Source organism: Daphnia carinata, chromosome 2 (genome assembly GCF_022539665.2).
Source record: "Daphnia carinata strain CSIRO-1 chromosome 2, CSIRO_AGI_Dcar_HiC_V3, whole genome shotgun sequence".
In the NCBI taxonomy this organism is placed as follows: Eukaryota; Metazoa; Arthropoda; class Branchiopoda; order Diplostraca; family Daphniidae; genus Daphnia; species Daphnia carinata.
In genome coordinates, this window is record NC_081332.1 from 3,209,983 (window position 1) to 3,233,079 (window position 23,097).

The 23,097-nt window shown below is 40.6% G+C and overlaps 2 protein-coding genes and 1 long non-coding RNA gene across 5 annotated transcripts in view; all 3 read left to right on the forward strand.

Moving 5' to 3' along the window:
* The window catches only part of LOC130689370 (tRNA (guanine(37)-N1)-methyltransferase-like), a 23,626-nt gene extending 17,292 nt beyond the window's left edge, over nt 1-6,334 (forward strand). Inside the window, exon 3 of the mRNA XM_057512331.1 lies at nt 6,325-6,334. The gene's annotated coding sequence lies outside the window, so the exon portion shown is untranslated. The remainder of the gene's footprint in view (nt 1-6,324) is intronic.
* LOC130689371 (fibroblast growth factor receptor-like 1) overlaps nt 1-14,059 on the forward strand; it is a 21,476-nt gene extending 7,417 nt beyond the window's left edge. Inside the window, exons 2-8 of one of the 2 annotated variants that reach the window (XM_057512332.2) lie at nt 3,906-4,199; nt 7,420-7,784; nt 9,570-9,780; nt 11,091-11,174; nt 11,580-11,707; nt 12,172-12,343; nt 12,477-14,059. In XM_057512332.2, the coding sequence (XP_057368315.1) occupies nt 4,094-4,199; nt 7,420-7,784; nt 9,570-9,780; nt 11,091-11,174; nt 11,580-11,707; nt 12,172-12,343; nt 12,477-12,601 (1,191 nt within the window). In that variant the 5' untranslated portion in view covers nt 3,906-4,093 and the 3' untranslated portion in view covers nt 12,602-14,059. The remainder of the gene's footprint in view (nt 1-3,905; nt 4,200-7,419; nt 7,785-9,569; nt 9,781-11,090; nt 11,175-11,579; nt 11,708-12,171; nt 12,344-12,476) is intronic. The other variant, XM_057512333.2, reaches the window with a different exon arrangement.
* A 5,686-nt stretch (nt 14,060-19,745) lies between these two features.
* Nucleotides 19,746-20,940, forward strand: LOC130689396 (uncharacterized). 2 transcript variants are annotated; one of them, XR_009000725.2, is made up of 3 exons: nt 19,746-19,769; nt 20,523-20,654; nt 20,719-20,940. It is a non-coding gene; the product is annotated as an uncharacterized LOC130689396 (long non-coding RNA). The 2 variants fall into 2 exon arrangements; XR_009000726.2 differs by lacking the exon at nt 19,746-19,769 and having other exon boundaries at nt 20,035-20,654.
* The last annotated feature ends 2,157 nt before the right edge of the window (nt 20,941-23,097 follow it).

The window sequence follows — 23,097 nt, forward strand, 5'->3', positions numbered from 1 at the left end:
AGAAATGAGGAAATAAGAATTTGTGCCTTTTATTTTCGTTTGGATGAATTGGGCAGAGAGAGAAAAAAAAAACGTGAAAAACGAAAGTTGTAAGAAATTGAGCAGATTATTTATTTTAGCTTTAGCGCACGACGTATATAAGAGGATCGGATTGGTGCAGCACCAGACTTTCATCCATTGTCCGTCTTCGCTTTATTTTTTTTTTTTTTCAACGACATTCCACCTGACTGAAGTCTTGCCCGTTCTTCAGTCTTTTTTTTTTTATTTTTGCCCCATTCAACCAGACGGAAGTACGCTTAAGAAAAAGTGTTTGAAAAAGGGAATTATAGATTTTTAATATTTCAAGAAATAGAAGTTTGTTTGGGTGATGTTTCTAAGGATTGGAAACGAGCAAAAATTGAGCCCCCCCCCCTCTCTCGAGAAGTGCTGCAAGTGCTCCTTGTGATATAAAAGCTTTGTGAGCCGATTGCGTAGCCAAGTGTAACTACTAAATTCTAAAGTGAAAAAGATGGAACTCAAATAGAGGAAAAAAATGATTTTCGCACTCTCTTTTTGCGCCCAGCACTTGAATAGAAAATTGCGTCCGCCCCTCTGACGCATTAACGTTCGATTGTTGGCAAAATTTGATTCCATTCAAATATTATTCGTTCTACTTAAATGTCACGGAGCAATGTATCATCATCATACGAAAATGGCCGAGCGGATGTAGCCTCTGGCTGCAGGTCGAACAGGAAATGAAAACGGTCACTGAGGATTGTGTGTGTGTCTCTGCGTATTGTCCGTCCCTGGGAAAATCAAGTCGTATATCTTTTTCGGCCAACGACGGCCGTTATGAACTGCCATCACACTCAAACGCAATGATGGGAGGTGGCCCTTTTTTTTTTCTTTTTACAGGCCAATCAACTGGGGCGTTGCCATTTTCTCCGAGGGGGATGGGTGAAGCACTTTTAGACATGCTACGTTTACAAGTGACATTTGAACTTATCCTTATGCCCGACGGTCAAAAAGGTCCAGCTCTTACAACATGAGAGCGTAACCTTTTGGCTTCATTTAAACAAACAACACTTTTTTTTGTAAACGATTTTTTTTTTCCCCTGGTTAGTTAAGAGGGAAACTGATATTGATGCTCATTGTTATGTTGGAAGTGAATCAGCATGAAATGAAACAGTTGATAAGCAAATAACGTTTGTACAAGTTAGAAAATCGAGCCAAGGCAAACCACGGCGAGTATCTCTCTCATCGTCCGCTTGCATTTACGGTCCTGTGTGTGTTTATCCTCGAATAGAGTTTGCTTTTCGTGCAGTTTGGGCCGAAAGAGAGGCCCTTCTGGCAGTCTGACGTTGCCGAGGGAACAGACGGGATCTATCTCGTTTGGGGAGCCCAGCTGAGATTGTTCAAACTCTGTTTGCAGTTTGCTCTCCCCGCTCAGCTTTCAAGTGAAAAAAGAAAAAGAAAAAAAATACTCACCAGCGTACATAACCCTGGCTACTCGGCCTCAAGCGAAAGATACCGTACAAACTAGTCAGCCATTCTTGTTGGATGATGGCACATTACGAGCAAAAGTTTTCTTTTGTTACAGAATTGGGATAGGAAAAAAAAAAGAAAAGAAACTTTCTATTTTCGCAAAAAAGGTTATGTAGTTTTAGGTGTATGCTATTAAGTGATTCTATTTCAGCTCTAGGATATGGCAATCTTTTATTTTTTTAAATGATGGTGAATTTTCGGAAACAACATTCGACATGTTTTGTTATGTTTTACGATTCGGCTCGATCATTTAGCGGCCGTCCTCTCGTGTCAATGTTACTCCGACTGTAGCCAAAATAAATAGATAATTGATTGAATAGACTAAAGGATGCCTTGTTTTGCAAGTTATCGATTGTATTATGTTGATCTTCTAACAAAGAAAAACGTCGTAACTTTGATCAACAACCATTCCATTTTGTCGACTGTTTTTAGAAGCCATAAGATTCTTACGACAATGCGAGAGAGTTGGTCCGAACGACGACGTGTATAAACGACATCAAATCAAATGCAATCGTATTTCTTTCCTCCTTTTTTTTTTTTTTTTTTATCTCTACGGGCAACCAAACCGTCTGTATATTTTTATATCCGTCGTATAAACTGAAAGAGACTTGAATCCACGTCATTCCGATCAGACAAGAATGGCTCTCGAGGTCCATTGGGTTTTTTTTCTTTTTCGTGCAGATTTCCAGGAGAAGCAAAGTAGTTTTTCGTGGAACTCGAGTGTTTTGTTTGACCCAACGAAGAATACGAGAGAGCCAAAAAACCCTCCCCGCCGTTTGCACAGTTTCCTTCAAGATCATCCCGAGAAAGTATATGATGCCTTTAAACGCTTGACTTCTTGCTTTTACTGGATTTCTTTCCCCGATTTTTTTTTCCTATATAAAAAGAGAATCTCTAGGCCCTTGCAACGAAACCTATGTGTATACATTTGCTGTGTAAAGTCGTCGAGCTCAAAGTATGGCCGTGATGCCATGGGCATTTCAAATCGAATCCGGTCCTTCTACACACACACACACACTCGAATTCGAGTGGGCAACGGGGGCAAACCTCCACTCGCGCTGTTACATCGATACGGTGGTGTATAAGATTCCTTTTTTTCTTTTGTCATCGTGCCAAAATATCCTTTGTTTGGGACTTTTTTTTTTTTTTTCCGCTCTCTCTCTCTCTCGTCATACTGCTGGAGAAGAGCCCAGGTTTTTCTGGGGGGGGGGGGGGGGGAGCTTTAAGGAATTGCGTTGGTCATGCCATTTCTTGTTTTTTTTTTTTTGTTTTTTTGTAATCAGCTCCCGATCTACCTTACGTCTAGCGCAGTTGTTATGTACGATTTGAAAGAAAAATAATAATCAACTCATTTCTTGTGTATTGATCCGAGGGAAACGCGTGGAAAATTGTATTTTCCAATGATATCAAAAGTAGACGAGCCCATTATGCAAATCAACGGCCGTGTACACATTTCAATAAAAAAAAAAAGGGGGGGATGGTGGGCGATGCATCAAATATCAACTGGGAACGGGCGGTACCGCGTGATTTGGCTACCTTTTTTTTGTGAAGGGCACATGCGATTCTCGAGCCAAAAGAAAAAGAGTCTTCGATATATATATTTTTTAGTATTATTATCTGCGTGCCCAACGACGCGGTGGATGTCTCGGTCCGTCTGACCTATGGACACCACCTCCTCCGTTCCGTAGAAAGAGGGCGTTAATTATCGTAATGGAGTCGACTTTTGCGGTCGACTACGTTACAAGAACACAGTCACTATGGCTGGGCATTTTTTTTTTTTTTGTGTTTTTTAAAAGCTATAGCCTATTTTTGGCTACGCACCACACGGAGAGAGAACAAGGCGAAAATGGTTTTTCTTTGTAAAGACCTGCCCCCCTACCACAGCAGCCGGTTCTAATAATATGAACATGGCGGTAGAAAATGTTTTTTTTTTTTTTTTGACGTCATCTTTCCCTTCGCCGTGAAATAGTTAACTGTCTCACGGCGTGCCCCGCTACATTATGCAAGTTGGAAATAGACGATGGCTTTCGAGTTCGTCCGCTTTGCCCACCTCCACTGTTTTTTTTTTAATTTATTTATTTTTGAATTATTGCAACTATTGCCGTGTCCCGACGTTACGTCCGTAATACTTTCCCAATTGGCGACGAAGCGTTTGAACAGACGCAGCACCGCCTGAATCATGTCGATGATTGAGATAATGACGTCGAAAGTATTTAGCCAACAGATTTTACTTGCCCATATTTGTTTTTGCTTTTTGTTTTTTTCTAGCGACATTAAAATTTGGCATCTACGCCTATTATGAGAGCCCCTTTGTTTTCTGAATGTGTTGCTAAACATTTTTTTTTTTTTTTTTTTTTTTTTGCTCTGTTCTATTTATACAGATTGCGGGTAACGTGGAAAAAGCAATCTCAACCGACTTGGGCCCAACGGACCTTTAAAGATAATCATCGCTGGAAGAAATCAGAAAAACAAGTTAAGGGGAGTGTAGACCTCCCCTTCTGCCGACATTTTCAATACAGCTGGAAAGAAGAAAAAAAAAAAAAAGGGGCACATCGGGCCAGACGAACGAATGAAGAGAATGAGGAACAAGACCCTTTTACTCCAAGTGATGAATAAGAGCACTTTAGCGCCGCTGTGCGTCTTTTGCATCATTTTGCAGGCGTCTCTCTCGCGAGGTATGTCAACAATTTCTATATTTCTTCGTTCACCATTTTTGCGGGAGTCATTCGCGCGGTTTGTCCCGCACTTTTATTGACTGTTTATTTTTCGCGGCGTGCGAGATATCGATCCCGTTCGACGTTGTTTCTCAGCGTAAAACTTTGTCGCCATTCTGTTCCGCTCCTGCGATTTCTTTTGTTAGTTAGAGGGCAAATTGTCAGCGTCCTTTTTTGTCTTTGTACCTTGTAGTGCGAACTTTTAGACGTCTCGCTATTCCCTTCGTTTGCTTTGGAATGACGCCATTTTTCTTTTTGTGCAAAAAAAAAAGGGAAAAGAAATCGATCGCCATCGATTTTTCCGTGGTGTGTGGTTTCGATGTTTATTCAACAATTTTTTTCCTTTTCTTCGCCCCCCCCCCCCCACACACGGATCGTTTGTTTTTCTATCGCCTCTGATAGTGCAGAAGCGGCGGAAATTATAATGTGGGGGAGAGCCGAGAGGCTCCAGTGAAATTTAACGTACTCCAGGCCGCCGTGTCTATTTGCCAGGACGATGCGCCTCATTGGATTCATCCAATTGATTGACTATTGTCCTCTGGTGTGGAACACTTGCCAAGAAACTTAAACCCTCACCCGAAGACATTCTAAGTGTAGTTTGTAAAGCAGCATCTTAAACTTGAGGGCATCCTCTACATCTTTTCTTTCCTTTTTTTTTTATATTTTAACTAACATGATTGAGCTCTTGTATGCAGATGTGACTAGTTTGCAGTTCACTGTTTCCACACACACACACACACTCACACGCACACAATTACATATATTAAATGTTTATGGATGAAGTACTCTGCAAGTTTAGGGCATTTGTCTTCAGAAAGCAGTTTAACTCCTTCCAAAAGTTGATTGCTGCACTTGCCCTCGCCGCATTTCATTCCAGACTCGCACACACGCACAATATGTTTGACGTAGTCGTCGCGTACATACTGCCACGCCCTTATGGAGGCTGATTCAAAACGTCATCGTAGAGCGTCTGTGAATGACGTGTTCCATTCTCTCGTTTGTTTGTTTTTTCTTGTGGGGAGAGGCTGTAATAGAATTTGATTCCGAGTAATAATGGGCAAGAATGTAGTGAATTGTTGCGAACATTTTAGACATCCTTTCATAGCAAGAGAAATTGTTGAATCAAAATCACCGTAACAGCGTCATTCACGAGACCAAAGTCGCGAACGATCAATTAGTTTTCTGCGCAAATCTCGGCATTTTTGATCGGATGCCTCGGATCATTTCGCGGCGTGTTTCAACCCCAGGTTTCAGCATAATGGGTTACTCATTTGGTAGCTTTCGCTTGAAGCGCGAGCTGCATTACAGTTTGGCTCGGAATAATCATTGTCGAATGCGGAGGCAAACGGGGGAGCGCTGTAATCCGAGTCTAAACCAAAGTGCACTCTCTGATCATTAAGACCTTTTCTCAAGAGCGGGGAGCTGTCGTAAAACAAGAGCGAAAAATTTAAAAAAAAAAAGGAATACAAAAAAAAAAAAAAATGGCTAATTGAGTTAGTGAAAGAGTAATGGTAGGTAGCGAGCTCGAGTATCACTTTTCCAATTAAGCAAGAGCTTCGACAATGATATGAAACGAAATAACGCTAGAAAAAAGGGAGGGAAAAACAGGAAGAAAAAAAAGGGATGGAACATCTTTTGAACTAGAACACAATCGAATTCTTACATCATTTCATTCCGCCCTCTCGCTTTCACGCACATTGAGTTACCTGTAGACGTATGCGCCACTCAATTTCGGCCCTCACACTTTCAAAGATGTAAAAAAAAAAAAAAAAAAAATGCTTACTAAGCAGGTCGACATCAAAATTTAGATGTATTTTGTATGCATAAGCCAGGGGGGCGGCGGCAGCAGCAAGAGAAGGTCGATGAAAGAAAAGCCCGGCGCGTGATACGTCCGTGTTGCGTGCGTAGCGGGGACGAGATAAAATTCCAGATGCATTTCGTGATGCGAGTGTATATAGTGAATGCCCCACACATAAAAAAAAAAACTGAGCAGAAACTGAATTAAAGCGTAGCGTTGCGCATTGTCACTTACGTCTTATTTAAGCCGAAAAAAAAGAAAAAGGAGCTTAATAGAAGAAGAGGAAAGAAGATGGCGGACGATCGTGCAGTGAAAACCAAGGACACAATAAGCAACAATGGCACGCTGCTGGCAAAAGAGCAAATGTAATACATTTAAAAAGATAGAGCCTCATTTTCTGGCACGTCCAGGAAAAAACTTCCGTATATCAAACGAAATAAACAACCGATAATAATAACGCACCCCGTACAGATACGATCTCCCCGTATAACTAGGGACATTATTGGACTGTATGACGTCAACAAGGCGAAGATGATTCCATGGTTTTTTTTTTTATTATTATTATTCACTTGTGCTTGAGATGCCAGTTCCCTACTACCTTGTCATATGATAGCGTATGGAAATCGCGTGGGATGCCCGTATATCCGTTAAGACTTGACTACGCTGCAACGTCCATCCATAGTAGTTTTATATAAGTAGGGGGGGGGGATTCGCTTTCCACTGATTATGTACGTACGGGTGGGCGATGGGTATACCGAGAGTATCTGTCAAACCGTGTCAGACCAATCCCGCAAGGTGAAAAGTGAGATGACGTTCAGAGACTGTCGCGTGAAACTTGCGGGAATCGAATCAAGAAGCGTCAGACGAGAAATCGTCCGATGGATTAGTGAATGCGACGTTGCATTTCGTTTTCTCCTAATATTAGAGGGAGGGCATGGTAGAAGCTGTCTTGACTTTCAGTCGCAAATTCAATTGACTCAAGGGACTCTAAAAAACTGTTACGTGTGCCGTGACGAGTGCGTAAAATGTCCGCTATTGGACTTGAGCTCGCAGACGCAATTATTTCATTTCTGCAAGGTTACGTCAGTTGCAGGCTTCGCTTCAGTAACAACAAACCAAACCAAAAACTGTTTATAACTTGTAGATGATAAAACACGAATGTCATGGCCAAAATATCCGCACGTCACGCGTTTCTTAATGTAAAAGAATTGTTGATATTGGCTCAGGAAAGCTGTGTTGCGAAAAGCAAAAGGCAACTGCTAAATTTAATATCACGTTAGAAGTTGATGGAGTGGCGCTGTAGATTACGAAAGAAGAAAAAAAAAAGGGCGTGATTGTTCTGTGTTTCTGATGACGTTTATTTGATTGATTTACAAAAACAAGGAGCAGCAGCTGCGACGGTGGCGTCAACAGCGGCCATTGAGAAGAAAACGGAAGCGAACAAATCGTTTTCCTTTTCGGATCCAGCCGGACTTTTGCTGGCTCAGGCGGACGCGCCCTACCATCAGCAGCAGCATCCGCAACAAGAGCAACTGAACGACGTAGCCACTCCGTCACAGATGGACCTGTCAACGGGTTTGATGGGATTGGATTCGGCCAACACGGACGAGCATCAGAGCGGCCCTGCAGCCAGTCCCGGGAGCGAGTCCGGTCCGCTTTTCGATCCGACAACTGAACGCAACGTGACTGTCCTCGTCGGTCGAACTGCCAATTTGCACTGCCGTGTCCGTTACCTTGGCAACAGAACAGTTAGTTTTTTTGTTTTTTTTTCTTTTTCTATTTATTTATTTTTATTTTCCAAACTTCGGACTTGTTTGTTAGTGGAACAAATGACCAACTCGTGAAAATAAGCGGAGGAAGAAAAGACCTTTATTTATTTATAGAGCACATCCCATTCTTTTTTTTTCTCGAGATTGCGGAATAGCTAACGCTTTAGAGCATCCTGTCCGGCCCAAAAAATATTGTTATGGCTTTTGATTGGCCATGCTTTAACTTTATGAACTGTCCCTTTTTTTTTTCTCTCTCTGTTGCAATGTCGGGAACTCGAACTATTGTTAAACATTAATTTATCTTTTTTAAAAAGGAGGTTGGGGGGGGGGGGGACCAAAAATAGTATGGAAAAGCGGATGCTTTCTTAACGGCTATTGTATTTTTACCACATCGTGATGGCAATTTAGTGGCCAGGGTAACCCATTGTGATTTCAACCACAAGGCCTATTATTTTAACTTTGATTTGTTTCATCCCCCCCCCCCTTTTTTTTTGTTACTTCTTTCTTTAAGATGACAAAACTTGTTTCGTTTGTTGCCAGTCGATCATAACAGACAGTGTGTCACAGGAAAATATCCTTTTAAAAATCGACATCGAAGCATGTACACACAGATGGGTGTTGTGTGTACAGCGTCAAGGGGACTTCAGCGGATCGTGTTCGATCCAATTAAAGGAGCCTCTCTCTCTTCAGTGCCACTCGCTCAAGGCAACAAACAGTGGAAATCTTAGTGGTTAACATTGGCTCGCTGCCGTCCTCGTTCGAGGGTAGGCTTCTTCGTCAATAGAAAAACCCATCGTACTCGTTGTTGGCTGACGGCTGTACCTGGAGGATCGGATTGCTTTCGCTTCACTAGTTACGACAACATCCTCGATAATAAGTTGAAAACGAATTTCACCCTTTGATGATTGTCGTGGATTTATATCGGATACACGGACGAGGATGACAGTTCTGCGGAACAAACGTCAATTCCAGTTGACCAATGTCCTTCGATTAAAAATTAGATTTATAACCAGCCGATTGAAAGGTTAGCTCATTTTTCAATTGACTTTGACAATTGTAAAAAAAAACACACTTGAAAAATGAAAGCTAGACAGATTACGTGTGTTCAAGTGGTAAGACAAGTATGTCTACGTGACGAAATCAAGAAGTTGGTTAGTTCTGGATGGGATCAATAATGCTAGCACATGCCAATACTACGTCCGTGTGTGTCTCGTCTTGTGGTTAACAAGAAAACAAGTCAAGTTGAAGTAGACGGCGGGGCAAAAAAAGAAAAAGTAATGTAATAGAATACTTGGGTATCATTTCCTATCTATTCAGTGCAGGAGAAAAAGAGAAAGGAGTGGCGCTTTTGCAGTGAGGTTGTCTTACAAAAAAAAATTTTCCCAACGTTCACTTCCAGGAAAAGCCGCCATCTTGGCTGTGAAGGCAAAAAAGAGCGAACACGTTTTTATTTGACAAATGTCTTTTTTTTTTGGCCGTCAGTTACAAGATGTGGCAGCGCATAGATGTCAGCCCGGGACCCTATAGATTTGCCCCTTTTTATATATATATATATATATATATTTTCGTCAGTCGTGCAATCGAATAAAAAAGAGGGGGTCCTCTTTTTGACTCACGCGTTCACTGAGTGCAGAAGGACATGCCTACCTTTTTTTTCCCGAAATGTCCTGCTAGTCGCCATGCTATGAATAATGAACGCATCATGCACTAACACCAATGCCTTGCTATCATCTTCTTCTATTTTTTCACGAAAAAAAAAAAAAGGTGAGCTGGATCCGACATCGTGACGTCCACATCCTGACAGTCGGTCGATACACGTACGCGTCCGACCAGCGCTTCAGCATTGTCAAAACGCGCCCGTCCGAGGATTGGACACTGCAAATCAAATTCACGCAAGCCAGAGACGCCGGATTATACGAATGCCAGATATCCACTCAGCCGCATCGCAGTCAATTCATTCGATTAAATGTCGTCGGTTAGTTTCTTTTATTTGTCTTAACGCTGAACTGTTATTTCATCGCTCGCGTATATTAGGTACGCTATTGACAAGTAGTTTTTGATTTATTTTTATGGCGTCCTTACTGGATAGAATCAATATATCACACTGCATTAGGAAAGGAGACCTCCTTTTTTTTTTTTTTTTTTTTTTGCTCTCCAACTTATAAGCCGTTCACGAAAGGAAACAAAACTGTCGTTTTCGGCTGTTGCTTGCGTTTCCGCCTTTTCTTTTTATGGTCGTGACACTCACGTCGCGACGTCAGTCTTTTTTTTTTGCAGAGGACGAAGAGAACGAAAGAAAAAAAAAAGAGCGAAAGTCTACTTTAAAAATTTATTGTACGGGCTCTCTGACTGTGTGTTGCAACTGCAGTTGACAATCGTAAAATGTATCCGAAATAAAGGGTTATCATATTATCCCGAATGGCAGCAAGGTAACGTGTCCCCTTGCGTATAAAATGTGTAAAAAGCAAAAAAAGCACAAAGTTATCACCCGAAATAAAACAATAGCAAAACCGAATTGAGTGAGGGTTTTTACGGAGTTAAAGATTGCGTTTGTCTTTACGCGTCGAATGCGATTTGGTCTTTTATTTGCGTGCGTGTTTGCCATCATGAAACGTCTGAAGAAAACGAAAACAACCTATGGGATTGCAGAGGTTAACTTTAAATGAATGATGATTGTGCTCTATTATTTCGATTGCAATGAAACCTCTTGATAATTTCAAGAGTAAACTACGAGATTTAAAACACTGTGGTTAGGAAAACAGTAAACAATTTTTATTTACGACGCTCTACTCAAAGTTAATATACGGCGCCTACTACTAGTTTCTGTTTAAAAAAAAAAAAGGAGGAGGGTGATTGCCATAAAGTATAATGCTGCAAGGTCGCGTGCACTTGTTTATGTATGAACGATACGCACCCATGAAACATGTAAAGACCGTTTCTTTTGTTTTTGTTGGCTTTGCAATATTCTTTTCTTGATTTACTTTTATTGCTCGATCGTTACGATCCCGTTAATGTCGACTCCTTATTTTTTAGGGTGTGTAGCAATTTTATAGTCCCTTTTTTTTCGTATTTGTGTGTGTGACAGACTAAGCTCTCCCGCTCGTTATTTCCATTTTTTCCCCGTTTTGACGTCTAGTTGCATAATATTTCTTCTTTTTTTTCGTTTATTTTCTTATTTATGTTTTAATGTCAATATTTCTTTCATTCCTTTTTTCAGCCAACAAAATTTTTCAGTTACTATTTTTTCCGTTTCCCCCTTTTTTTTTTTTTTTTGTTGATGTGTAGATGACAGTCCTGTCGGTGATCAGGGTCACGCGGCCACCGGATCAAAGTCATCCAAACTGGGCAAAAAGAATCTCGCCCAGTACAGTAATTTGAGTTAATTGAGTTCCATTTTGTTACTATGGTTGCCACTTTTGCTGTTACTCTATTGAAACATCACTTTCATTTTTTCTTGCGCTTACAATAGTTTATTTTTATTCCTCTCTGTCTTTCTTTCTCTACTTTCGCCTACCGCATTTTGATTGAAGTACATCACATGACTTCCATCATTAAATTCTCATCGTTTCCTTTTTCAGAAAAAAAAATCATTACTATTACTCAAATGAGCAGATATTAGCATTTGTTAATCTTTCCATCTCTTTAAATTAACTTTTTTTTTTTTTGCTTAAATGAAAACTGCTCGACTTTCCTTTCAACTTTGGTTTATACTGTACTGTTGTAAACAAAAACAAAAAAAAACGAAAACAAAAAATCTTCTGTGAACGCTTCCAGCTCCCAAGGCGGTGATTCTGGGCGGACCCGAGTTCCACGTCGACGTCGGCAGTCACGTCAATCTGACTTGCATCGTCCAGTATAGTCCCGAACCGCCAGAGTACGTCTTTTGGCATCATCACGATCAAGTAAGCCTCAATAATGAATGATTTTTTTGATTTTTTTGTTTAATTTAAAGAAAATGTTTCTGTCTGAAAACGTGAAATTCGTCGTCGTGTCGTTTCGTTTCCACTCCGATTTTTGGCTAATCATCCAAACGTGATCGAATACTTTGCATACTAGAAAGCCACTCAGTCATTTTCACTCCTCTCAGACACAGAAATACTCTGCATATTATCGTCGCCAAAATGTGACATTTGACGAATTCTTTCCAGCGAATTTCGCCTTTTTTTTTATTATTATTTAACGCCCCGCCTTCCTTTTCTCATCCTTTTCTTTTTGCCTCATTGTACACGGACGATGTCACACGGCTGAATGCTGATGTTTCCCATATTCACTTTGCACCATATATAACGAGAAAGCTAGTTTCCCGTTCTCTTTTTCTTTTAAAATCAAGAATACACATTTTCTTTCTTTTTTTATTTGTCAAAAGGAGCTGAGACACGACTCGTCACGAGGCGGCGTCGCCATCGTGACGGATAAGACAAATCAAGTGACTTCAACTTCGCTGCTGCTTCGCCAAGTCCGTCTCTCCGACTCGGGCAAATATTCGTGCACGCCGTCCAACGCTGACCCGGCATCTGTCACCCTTCACGTCCTCCAAGGTTTTACATCTTATTATTTATAGCTGTTTTTCGTTCGTTTGGCTCTTATGAGAGATTTTTTTTTTATAAATTCCGCTTTATAGTCATAATTTTTTGTTTGATTGGTATAATTTCTGTGTGCGAATATCATCAGGTGAACGACCGGCTGCCATGCAAAGCAACGCTGGAGTTTCGTCGCATTCGATCCGCTCTATTCTGCTGTTTCTTCCGCTAGGATTTGTCTGGCTCGATTACCGCCTAGTCGCTTGGGTCACGTGATCATCCTCAATCATCATGCGTGACCAGTTTGTGAAACTTTTGCGGTGGAGTTACAAGAGGGGAGTGCGTGAGTCGAGCACTTGAAACTTCATTTCATTTCTTTTCTTTTCTTTTTTTTTTCTGAATTACGTTCGATTGACAGCGTCGACAACCCATCAGTTTCCGTTTTCCGCGGTCTTGTCGAGTATTTTTAACCATCATGTTACCCTCGATTAAAAAAAAAAAAAAAAAGAAAGTAACGAATAGAGAACAAAACTGATGGAAACTGGGAGGGACTATTAAGAAAAAGTCACGTAACGGCGGGGAATTGTACGATTTTTAAACAAACGCCCAGAATTATGAAAAAAGAAATCCAAAAAAAAAATCGAGTTTTATATTTATCTATAACTACACGCATCTACGACGTACTTATCTATCTCATTAATAACCATTCATTCATGTCTGCCCCGCCTCTGATCCCCTTATGATATGCATCCATTACTAGTACACACGCGTCTAGTCCATCATTTTTCCCTAGGCAAAACATGCGTCCCACCTCACTCCCCTTTTGTTCTATTGTACTACTATTTACTCACATCGATCGTTGGCCGTCATTATTATACTAATCATGAACAACCGGCGTCTGTAAACTTCTCATCCAAACAGGAAATCTTGATGCGTGTTTTGTTGCCGTTTTCTTTTTACGAATCATTTCTTTTCCAACTTTAATTGTTCCCAACACACAGACACGCGGCCATTTTATTCGTTCACTCATGGAAAAATCCTTCTTACAAAAACGTGTCTATATAACAAAAAAAAGAACTCGTACCTTGTCAAGTGTTAGTGTGCATGATCTAGCAATCTGTTAGCTTAAGGGGGAGGAGGGCGTGGTTATGTTGTGGAAGAGTGCGGGGGGAAGCGTGAGAATGTAGGGTTATATAGGCTGACTAATGAGGCAGCAACGTTATGCATCATCATCGTTTGAAACTGCAATCAACACGGCCGTTTTGGAATTGAGTTGTAATTCCGTTTGTTTTGCCAAATTGAAATGATTTCAACTTTCTTTTGCAAATCATGGAACAAAAATGGGAATTTTTTTCTTTCTTCTTTTAATCTCATCTCTATTTTTTTTTAGCTTCCCATTTTTTTTGTTATATTCTTTTATTGTACGGTTAAGTATAATATCAAAGCTCCCATCACTTGCATTTCATCAATCGTCTTGTGTACATACATTATTATTGTCTGCGACAGGTGTCCAAAAAAAAAAAAAACATTAGTCATCATTTGGAATTGGAAAAAAAAATTACAGTCCCGTCAGAATCATCATTTGAATTCCACTATTGTACCACCCCAGGTTGTTTTTCTCTTCCTTCCGATCTATCAACAGGTTCACATTTTTGTTTGAAGCCTCCCCAAAATACCAAAGCGATGATGACATATGAATGATGTTGTTCTTCAATACATACCATTTCGAATCGATGTTCATGGTGATTCATTTTATTTTCTGTTAATTCTGCAAATAATTTAATTTTTAAATGAGACAATTCTTAGGCTCACCAGGTGGCACTTGCAAATATCGATCATGAAATTGTTGTTTACTTTTGTTGTCTGCTAGTTAAAATCGCATGCAGGTTATTGCCAACGTTTAGGGAAAACGCAGCAACAACTTACCACTTGATACAACGGCTGAAAGATACACACACCAACGCTGAAATGGGTAAGTTTGCCACACTTTTGTTTTTCATCCATTCGTTTATTTATCGCCGTATGCCATTTGAGAGCCAGAACAAAATAACTTGTCCTTTTGCTATTTGTCAGGTGTACACTGTATCTGTTTTACTCTTTTGTTTTTCAACACTTTCCTCATCTTTTTGGTTTATTCAATCTTTTCTGGAGTGTTTGCTTTGAAAGGCTTCTTTTTTTCTCTCCTTTGCAAATATGCCCTAGCTTCACTGTTGCTTATTCTGTGAACAGTTATTCAAACATGGCATACAGAGTGCTTTAGAGCTTTAGTTAATTCAGTTCAAGGTCTTCCAGGATTTCCAGGCATAACTTTTCCTTGGTGGCACAGATTAGAAGTTGAAAAGTCAACGGAAAAAGTCTTTTGCTTTTTTTCCTTTTATGATACACATAATAATGCCTGAGTCTATATATATTTTCGTGCGGAGTTCCGACATTTGGTTTTTGTTTAGTTCGGTTCATTGGGCGAAAGCTTATACATGATCGATGTGTAAGAGGATCTCTGTCGTAAAAAGAAAAATCTAAAACAAAAAGAAATTCATGAACTTTGCAAGGCTGAAACCCGAACTTTCTTACCTTAATTCTCTGTAAATGTCAACTTTGCCTCACGCAGGTTGGCTCAGCTCGCAAACATCAATCATGTTTTCGATACTATTTGAAACTCTACTTGAAAGTCGACCCCATTGCTCCCTAATTACTAATTATTCATGTAAAGCCTTTCCCTGTGATATTTGATTTGATCTCACGTCGCATCAAATGATATGACAGTTTACTCCTCCATCCCACATTTCGTACGACTTGAATTTTACAGCTCGCTCAAATTGTATTACTGTCGTTTCTTTCTCCCTCGTCAACGAAAAGAAGAAAAGAATCTTTACTTTTTTCAGAAAGGACTGCGTGTTGTCGACATGCAGAGCCTTGTAATAATCGCATTAACCCCAGCTGCATCCGTTCCACACAACTTCCCACATTGTATACGTCACCAATTATCGACTTATTTTCGAGGTCAGGGCAGTTCGAGTCGCCCTCTTCTTTTATTTTTTCTTCCAATGGATAAAACCCATCGTATTCTGAAACTCAATACTCGGGCAGTGAAGTCCAGCCTGTACATCCACTGATTGCCGGGCACAGTAGAAAAAAAAGAGCAAAGAAAAGTAAATTGGGAACCTTTATTGCAAGTCCACCAAACCTTGGCTTTCGAACACACACACACATACAAAGACGCGAAATAAAATTAAGTCTTAAAGTATATACTGTATACTGTAGGTCAGCGAAGTAATCTTCAATTACTTGCACACGAACGGTGGGCAACATTTGTGCGTGAGCTGAATGACTTTTCGGCGACAGCAACTCACCGCCGCTTTGCTCCATACATCAACGACCTAATGAGTTGACATGTCTCTCCTTTTTTTTTTTTTTTTTTTTTTTTTTTCCAATTCTTCTTCTCGTCAACCGACACACTCACACACACGCGCGCTAAAGTCACTACAATAAATAAAAGAAAGGGAAAAGGAAGCTGTTGTTTTATTGATTGCTGCGGGATCGTGACTGGGCAGGAAGCGCGTGGGCAAAACAATCAACTGTTTTCGGTAGGCCAGCATTATATGGCTATTGGCAGGGGCAACGAATCGAGCCTTTGGTCTTTGATGTCTTTCGCCCGCCCTTTTTTCATTCTTGCTGATGTCCTTAGATTCTCAATATAGGAAGATCCCCCCCCATCCTTTCTGATGAGTGGCCTGCCATTTACAATGAACAGGGATAGAGTTTATATCAGGGGAAAGGGCGACACTATCATCGAAGAAAGAATCGTCTTTTTATTTCTTCCCCCTAACTGTAGACGAGTACGATATAGAAAAGGGCGAGAAGGAGACGCAGATCAGGTTACGTAACAAGGTGCACATTGGGAAAAATGTCTCTTTTTGCGGATTGATCGCTTGCTGAAGCCGTTTTTCCTTTGTTCATTTTGTTTGCCGGTTAGCTTCCAGCGAAAGGAAATGGCTCGAAATCTACTTTGAACAGGACCTTTTATTTTATGTTTCTATTTGCGGCCAAAAGTTTCGGAATCACGTCGTATTGATTTGATTGATTTACACGGAATTATGCCGCTGGTCCAACCTTTTCTGGCGTTGCTTCGACTGATCTATTTGATGTTCCGTTTGAGGGGAATGGAAATAATAATAATAAAAAAAAAAGATAAGAAAACAAGATCTCAAGTCTCGTTCCTGCAATTCCAAAGTTTCATGTCGACGCCGTGATGAGCGGCCCCCCATTTTTTTCCGCGTTGGAATTGGGCAATGGTCCAAGCATTTGCATGGACCAGCTTGCGGATTCCTTGCAACTGTCCCGATCTTTTTTCCCACTTCTTTCTTTGTATTTCCAGTTTGTTGCAAGCCATTTTGAGTATGCGCGAATTACTGTTTTCAAAGTAAGTAGAAGTAAAGATTTTCTTTTTACCGAAGCGATTACGTAAACGACAAGGGAAATGTTTCATTTTCGGTCTACTTGCCTTTGATACGTACAGGTTAGATAACGTTTTTTTTTTTTTAGCTTCTTGTTTCTTTTATTTAGTCCAGAAAGCAAGGAGAGTAAAAGTAAACATTGAAAACTGAAAGTGTGTGATGTTGCGTATGAATTAAGTGTCGGAAGAGTGGAAAGCCAAGAGCTTTTTATAACGAACTGAGACAGTACAGAGAGCTTCCTTTTTTTTTCTTTTTTTTTTTTTTATGTCCTTCATTAACAAGTCAAGAAAGTGCCCCTTTTTTGGAAAATGCATTTCCTTTTGAGAGACTTCAAAGCCTACAGATTTCTTTCATTTCTAGCGAGACTGTTTCTTTTTCTGGGAATGAAACCTTGCAGAGTAGAAACCGGACACCATGTTTTTTCCATCGCTGTCCATTTTCTTGTCTTTCAATTTGTTTTAGTATTACTTTTGTATTTATTTGTGCCACTGTGGGCATAGCAACGCGATGGCTGAAACTGCATTTCTTTTGGTTATCGAACCCATCCTTGTTGTACCCGAAATGCTAGACGCACGAGCAGTGAAACTAGGCAACAACCGTAATTGCGTCATTCACTTTGATTCGGGAGTAGTGATACCCGTAGACTGAGAGTACCTTGTCATTATTCTTAGCCACTTTGTCCCCACCAACCGCCATCTTACATCAGTTCCAATTTAGGCAATTAGAGCGGTCGGCAGTTTCTATTTTAACTAGTGTGATCACAAGCTACCTCGATCAACCAACGATAATCTATGACATTTTATCGAATTTCTCTTTTACTTAAAAAAAAAGTGTTTTTATCGCAAGACTAATTGTATTTCAGTGGCCTAAAATGTGGAATTCTTTTGACGAATGTCTTTCAGTACCCACCGCCTTCATTAGTTCTTAAAAATAAACCAACGCGATAAGCTGGAACCATGCCTTGGCATCTCTTAATTCTTCAAGAAATGAATAACGGAGTCGTGCGAATGCACCAGAAATAAAAAAATGAGGATAAAAAGAAATGAGGAGGAATCGGATTTTCTGCGACCTACTTCACATCGGGAAGGGACAGTTCATCTCTTTTTTTTTTCCATTCGTGAGCCTATCGTTGTGCCTCTGCTAACAAATAAAAATGCCCTCATATGTTGCGTGACTCCTCAGATCTTGTTGTGCGTTATGTCCTAGTCGTAGAATGGCTTCCACGCGACAATAGGAAATGGAGGACGAGCGAAATATTTATATGCCAGCCCGGATGCGGACAACGAGTACATTGCGCAATTTGCAAAGCTGTAGAGAGCATTTCGAGTTGGTAAAAGCCGCTGAGCCGCTGTGCGTCACCCGTGACTCGAACCAGCATTACAATATCAAAAGAATCCGCTTGATGGCTAAATTTTCTCCCATCCGGTTTGCTGGGCGGAACGTTTTTTTTTCTCTCTTTCGTTTTTGCGGTTGAAATTTTTGCGTAGGTGATTCATTGTGTTGCTTCAGGACTCCCGCTCCGGCCTTGTTGTTTTTAACTTTTATAGAAGAATCGTTCCTATAGATGAATAAGATCTCAATTTGTTGGAGCGAATGAAATCGGCAGTTGTGTTCAAATTGTTTTCATGCGTTTCAGCTTGCCTCGTAATTCATGGACGCGTTCTGTCGGGTCCAATAAAACATGTTCAAATATTTATAGGCGTCGGTCGTTAGTTTATGCCCAATGTAATTTATGTACATTGAAACTCTTTTTCGAACGCCTTTTCTTCAGCGTTTTTCGCTCGGCTGCGCTGTACATGTAGATCTCGCCACCGGGAGCGTTTCTCGATCTTTTGCGCGTTATTTTTTTTTTTCTTTCTGCCTTCCTATTCCGCAAAATGCCCTCCGTGCCACGCCTCCTGCATGAATTCATATAATATTTAGATTGAGCAGCCAAGAGAAAAGCGAAGAAAAATGACGATTCATTTCTCTCTTCCGCTCGTTTCTCTTATTCTCCGTCCGCATCGTCGATGAAGACTCGAGTATATGATTCGATTACGGCATCAGCTTCAGCCATCATCATCGCAGCGGCGGATGCAGAAGAAAAGAAAGACAGAGATATGATACGGAGGAAAGCGAGGACGGCCCGTGCCTGCTGGCCCAGGCCATCATGAATAATTCACGAACAAAAAAGAAGGCGATCGTTTGCGGCAGCCAGTTTTCTCTTTCAGCCGGAATCATCCGCACACACATCCACAACGACCTCCGTTGTTGCCTGGAGACAGTGTGACGTGCGCGCTGCTTGTATTGTTCAGCTGGGCAGATGGTGAACGCAGCGTGGGCAGGAAAAACATTTGCGGAGCGCACCAAGAGTCGACAGAACTTCTCCGTAAAAAACCAAATTGTTTATTTTTATTTTTTTTTATTCAGCGCTTGTTTTTTAAATTGTGAATTTGATTAAGTGGCTTTGTTCCTCTTCTTTCAGGTCTCTATTTTTGCAACGAATAGATACGGATACGGATATGCTACGTTTTAACATAATGAAAATTCAAGTGATGTGTGTTTGCCGTTTCTCTGTTAGGGTTGTAAAAGAGCCCGCAATCTCAGCGTTGGTCCAATCTCATCAGCCAATTGACGAACCAACCGAATGGGTGACAAACCGAATACTGACGCCTACGCTGAGTGCAGCAAACACGTACATACTTTTCGGCCAGCCTTCCATCGAGTCTTAAATGGATCTCCTAACGTCCAATTAGATCGGATACGTAAAATACTTAAGAATGTTTGAGATTTCCGAGAAGTTTGGCAGCTGAACGTATGAGAATAAAACGGAGTTAAGGTGGAAATCGGCGAAGAAGAGGATGGCATGTTCTATTGTAAGTGCAGAGAAAGAGCGCATTTATTTTAGATTGTCAACCCATTGTTATTTTCAAAGGTAACTGCGCTGGAGGCCCACGATTTATTGTTACGACGTCGACGCGGAATCGCTGCAACATACAAGTTTAATCGCGGTGAGTTCTATCATTTTTACTGTGAAAGAGTCCATTTACTGTCAAAAGCCATTTTGTTTAGGCACTTTGTAAAAAAACAAAAAAAGGAATATTATCCTTACGTAATACGGTTACCTTTTGGTTTGTCCATCCGCGTAATGCTGATGTCGGCGGTTGATAATAGCGCTCCATTTATTCCGCTTCGAGGGTAGATTTGGCCATCAATCGATTAGCATCTGAAAGGCTGGCTTGCTTTTTTTTAAACAAGAGGGGGAGCTGCGCCTGGTGTTGGCTGATTCATTCGCCTTGTAATGCTTAATTGAAAACTGGTAAATGGAAAGTTTTCGATCCGACGTAGACTTGCATCAGCGGAGATGCGGACAAAATAGAAAAAAAAAAGTTTAAACAGCAGTTGTAGTGGAAGCGAAACGAAAATGGGAGGGGGGTTGAGGGCGGCGTTGCTGTAACTAATTGGGCAAACTATATATAGCGACAGGAAGGAACTGGCGGCCTGGAATTCATTGTGAACTCGTCGGACGCGTTGATTGGTCTTGCGTCTTTTTCTCTTTTTGTTCGGCAGTACAAGACGATTATATCGTATACATGTGTGGGGAGGGAAAATAGCTAATCGCTTGCCACGCTATTTTGTACGGAAAGAAAGAAAAATGGGCGACGATCGATCGACATGCATTGCGGGTTTGTGGCAAAAGAAAAGAAAAAAAGAAAACAAAAAAATTTCCCTTTTTTTTCCTGATTTTTCTCTTTCACGAATAGCGGGGATTTACCGGTACTACCGTAAGCCAGCCGGCGTGGAGGAAATAAAAAGGGAAAACACACCCCGACAGCATCGCTTCGTTGAGCCGTTGCAGATCGATGGCTGCCAATTCAGCAGGAGGAGTTCCCACTGTCTGTATATGTATACATTCTTTCTCTTTTCTCATACACAGACTTGACGTTTCTTTTTGTATAGACGAAAAGAAAAGAGCTTCGCAGATTGGCCATGTGCTTTGCGGGATGGAGTGTGTGTGAGCTGGATGTAGCAAAGGCGAGGCAATGAATGGGCACAGTGGGTGAATGATGTTATATTGTTCCAATTCGATGATTTGGCGCCAGGGAAGGACGGCCACAGGAACTAGGAGCTTTTATCCTCTCCCGTTTTGCTGGCCTTCCAAATAATAAACGATGCTTCGTAGAGTTGTATTAAATGTAAGGCGACGGTTAAGGAATAGCCAAAAACTGCCGAACGGGCGGGGTTGCGCTCAGCATGCGTTGCCTTTATTTTCGTCTCCTTTCTCTTTTGTTGTCTCTTTTTGTTTTCCTTTTTTTTATTGTTGTCTTTTTCATTCTTCTTATCATTTTCCACTCTACTCATCCTTTCTACCCCTCTGAGGCTGTATTAAGGCTACGGGACGGAAGAGACAACTATACGGCCAGTCCAACGAACTAGCAAGTCACAGTCCACCGCTGGCTTTTCATTAGCTCTACAATATAGACGACGATTTCAAACTGGCTGTCATCAAGGCTTCTTACATAGCCTATAATGATAGCTCCGTCCCTTCTGTTTGGCCTTCCGCTTTCCTGGCTTGTTTGGATTGCCTGTGCCGCATTCACTACATTTATTTTGGTTGCCGAGGAAAATAACATTCCGTTAGTCCGCGTCCTGGTACCATTTATATTTTTTCTTCTTTCTCTTCTTCCCAATGTCAATGTGCTCGTTGATGCTATGAGCTTCGTTAGCGATTCAAGCCCCGTAGCCTCATCTCCCGAACGTCGTCGTTCCTTCTTTTGATGCAGCCAAGGCTCTCATCATCAGCCGTTCCCGCTTGTTCGTGTCGTGGAGGCGGAATGCCTGGACTTGTATTACAAGCAAAGCAACACCCGCATAATTTGTATATTGGGCCAGCGACCTTCATTTTTTTTTTACCCAAAAAAGAAAATCATTCGTTTCAGTTTAGTGTTCTATAATTGATTGTGCAGTTCAACTCTTCTACGGTTCATGCATTTAACCACATGCTGTGGAAGAGTTCAAACATCTTTGCGCTGTCAATATCTCTCCTGCTGGACGGAGGAAGGAGTGAAGACTCTGTAATTTCCTTCTTTCTCTCTTATAGTTTCTGCCTGCACTTGTGTAGGTTTTCTTCCGTCAGACTATTCATCATCATTTCGTATAGACATAGCATAGATAGAGGCCGCTGCAAATTCTGACGTTGAAACTTTTTGCTGATTTTTTTTTTGCCCTCCCCTAAAAACGGCGTCGGATGATGATGAAGCTCTTGTCAAAACCCAAGCTCCGGTAGAGCTACATCGTTTTCTTACGCCCCTGTCTTCCGTTAAGCTATGTATAGCTAAACAGAGAGCCCTCTCTAATTGGAAGATTGAGAGGAGGAACAAGGAAAAGAAAACAATTACTGATCAATTGATCTAACGTTTCTGCGCCTTGAAACATTTTTTCTTGAAACCTTTTTTTTCTTAGCTTCCTATTATTTTCCAACCAATGCTAACTAACGGGTATACATAAATACAATCGTAAAACCACGTCTTTTACTTGTACCTCTGCAGACATTGAGCTAAGAAAAAAAGCACAAAATAAACAGGCCTTGTCTCAAAATGGCAGAAGGCATGGCACCAAAGAAATTGAAAAATGGCTTTAAGTTGTTTCATCGAGTAAAAACATGTATCAAGACATAATTATAAGCAGTATAATTTCACCTTTCGGAATCACGATACTAGAAACAAGCAATAAGAATCTTTTTGAGTAATCTGAATTACGAAAATGGCTGCGGTATAACTACTTTGTTTGCGTATGATTCAAAAACTTCACAAGTGAAGGCAAAAGTAACATGACAGTTTGAATCAGCGTTCAATTTTGGGCCCAATGTATGGTTCTTATTGAATTCTAAGAGATGTCGCATTTTCATGATTTTCGCCAAAATGAGAAGGCCTAAAAATACGTTATTTAGATTCGAAATTGATCGCTGATCACGAAAATCGGGTATATTTTTATATTGGGCTTATAGATTTTGAATTAACCGTAAAAAACTAAAAGTCGGGCTTATTTTGTTGGGCTTATTTTATCGGGCTTAAAATTTGTCCTATTCAAAATTAATATCATTAAATCTCGATAACTATATATGATTCTGATTCAAAATTTAACAAGGAACACAAAAATGGAAGTTGTTTTTAAGTAGAGTCTATAGTCAGTGATGAATTTTTTAAGTAGACGTCTGGAATTGGGCCTTTAATTTCTATCGTACTTCTATTTGTATTTTAAATAACTCGAAAGCCATGAATTGTACAAAAAACAAATTTCATTTTATGATTCTTATTAAATTTAGAATCTAAATAATGT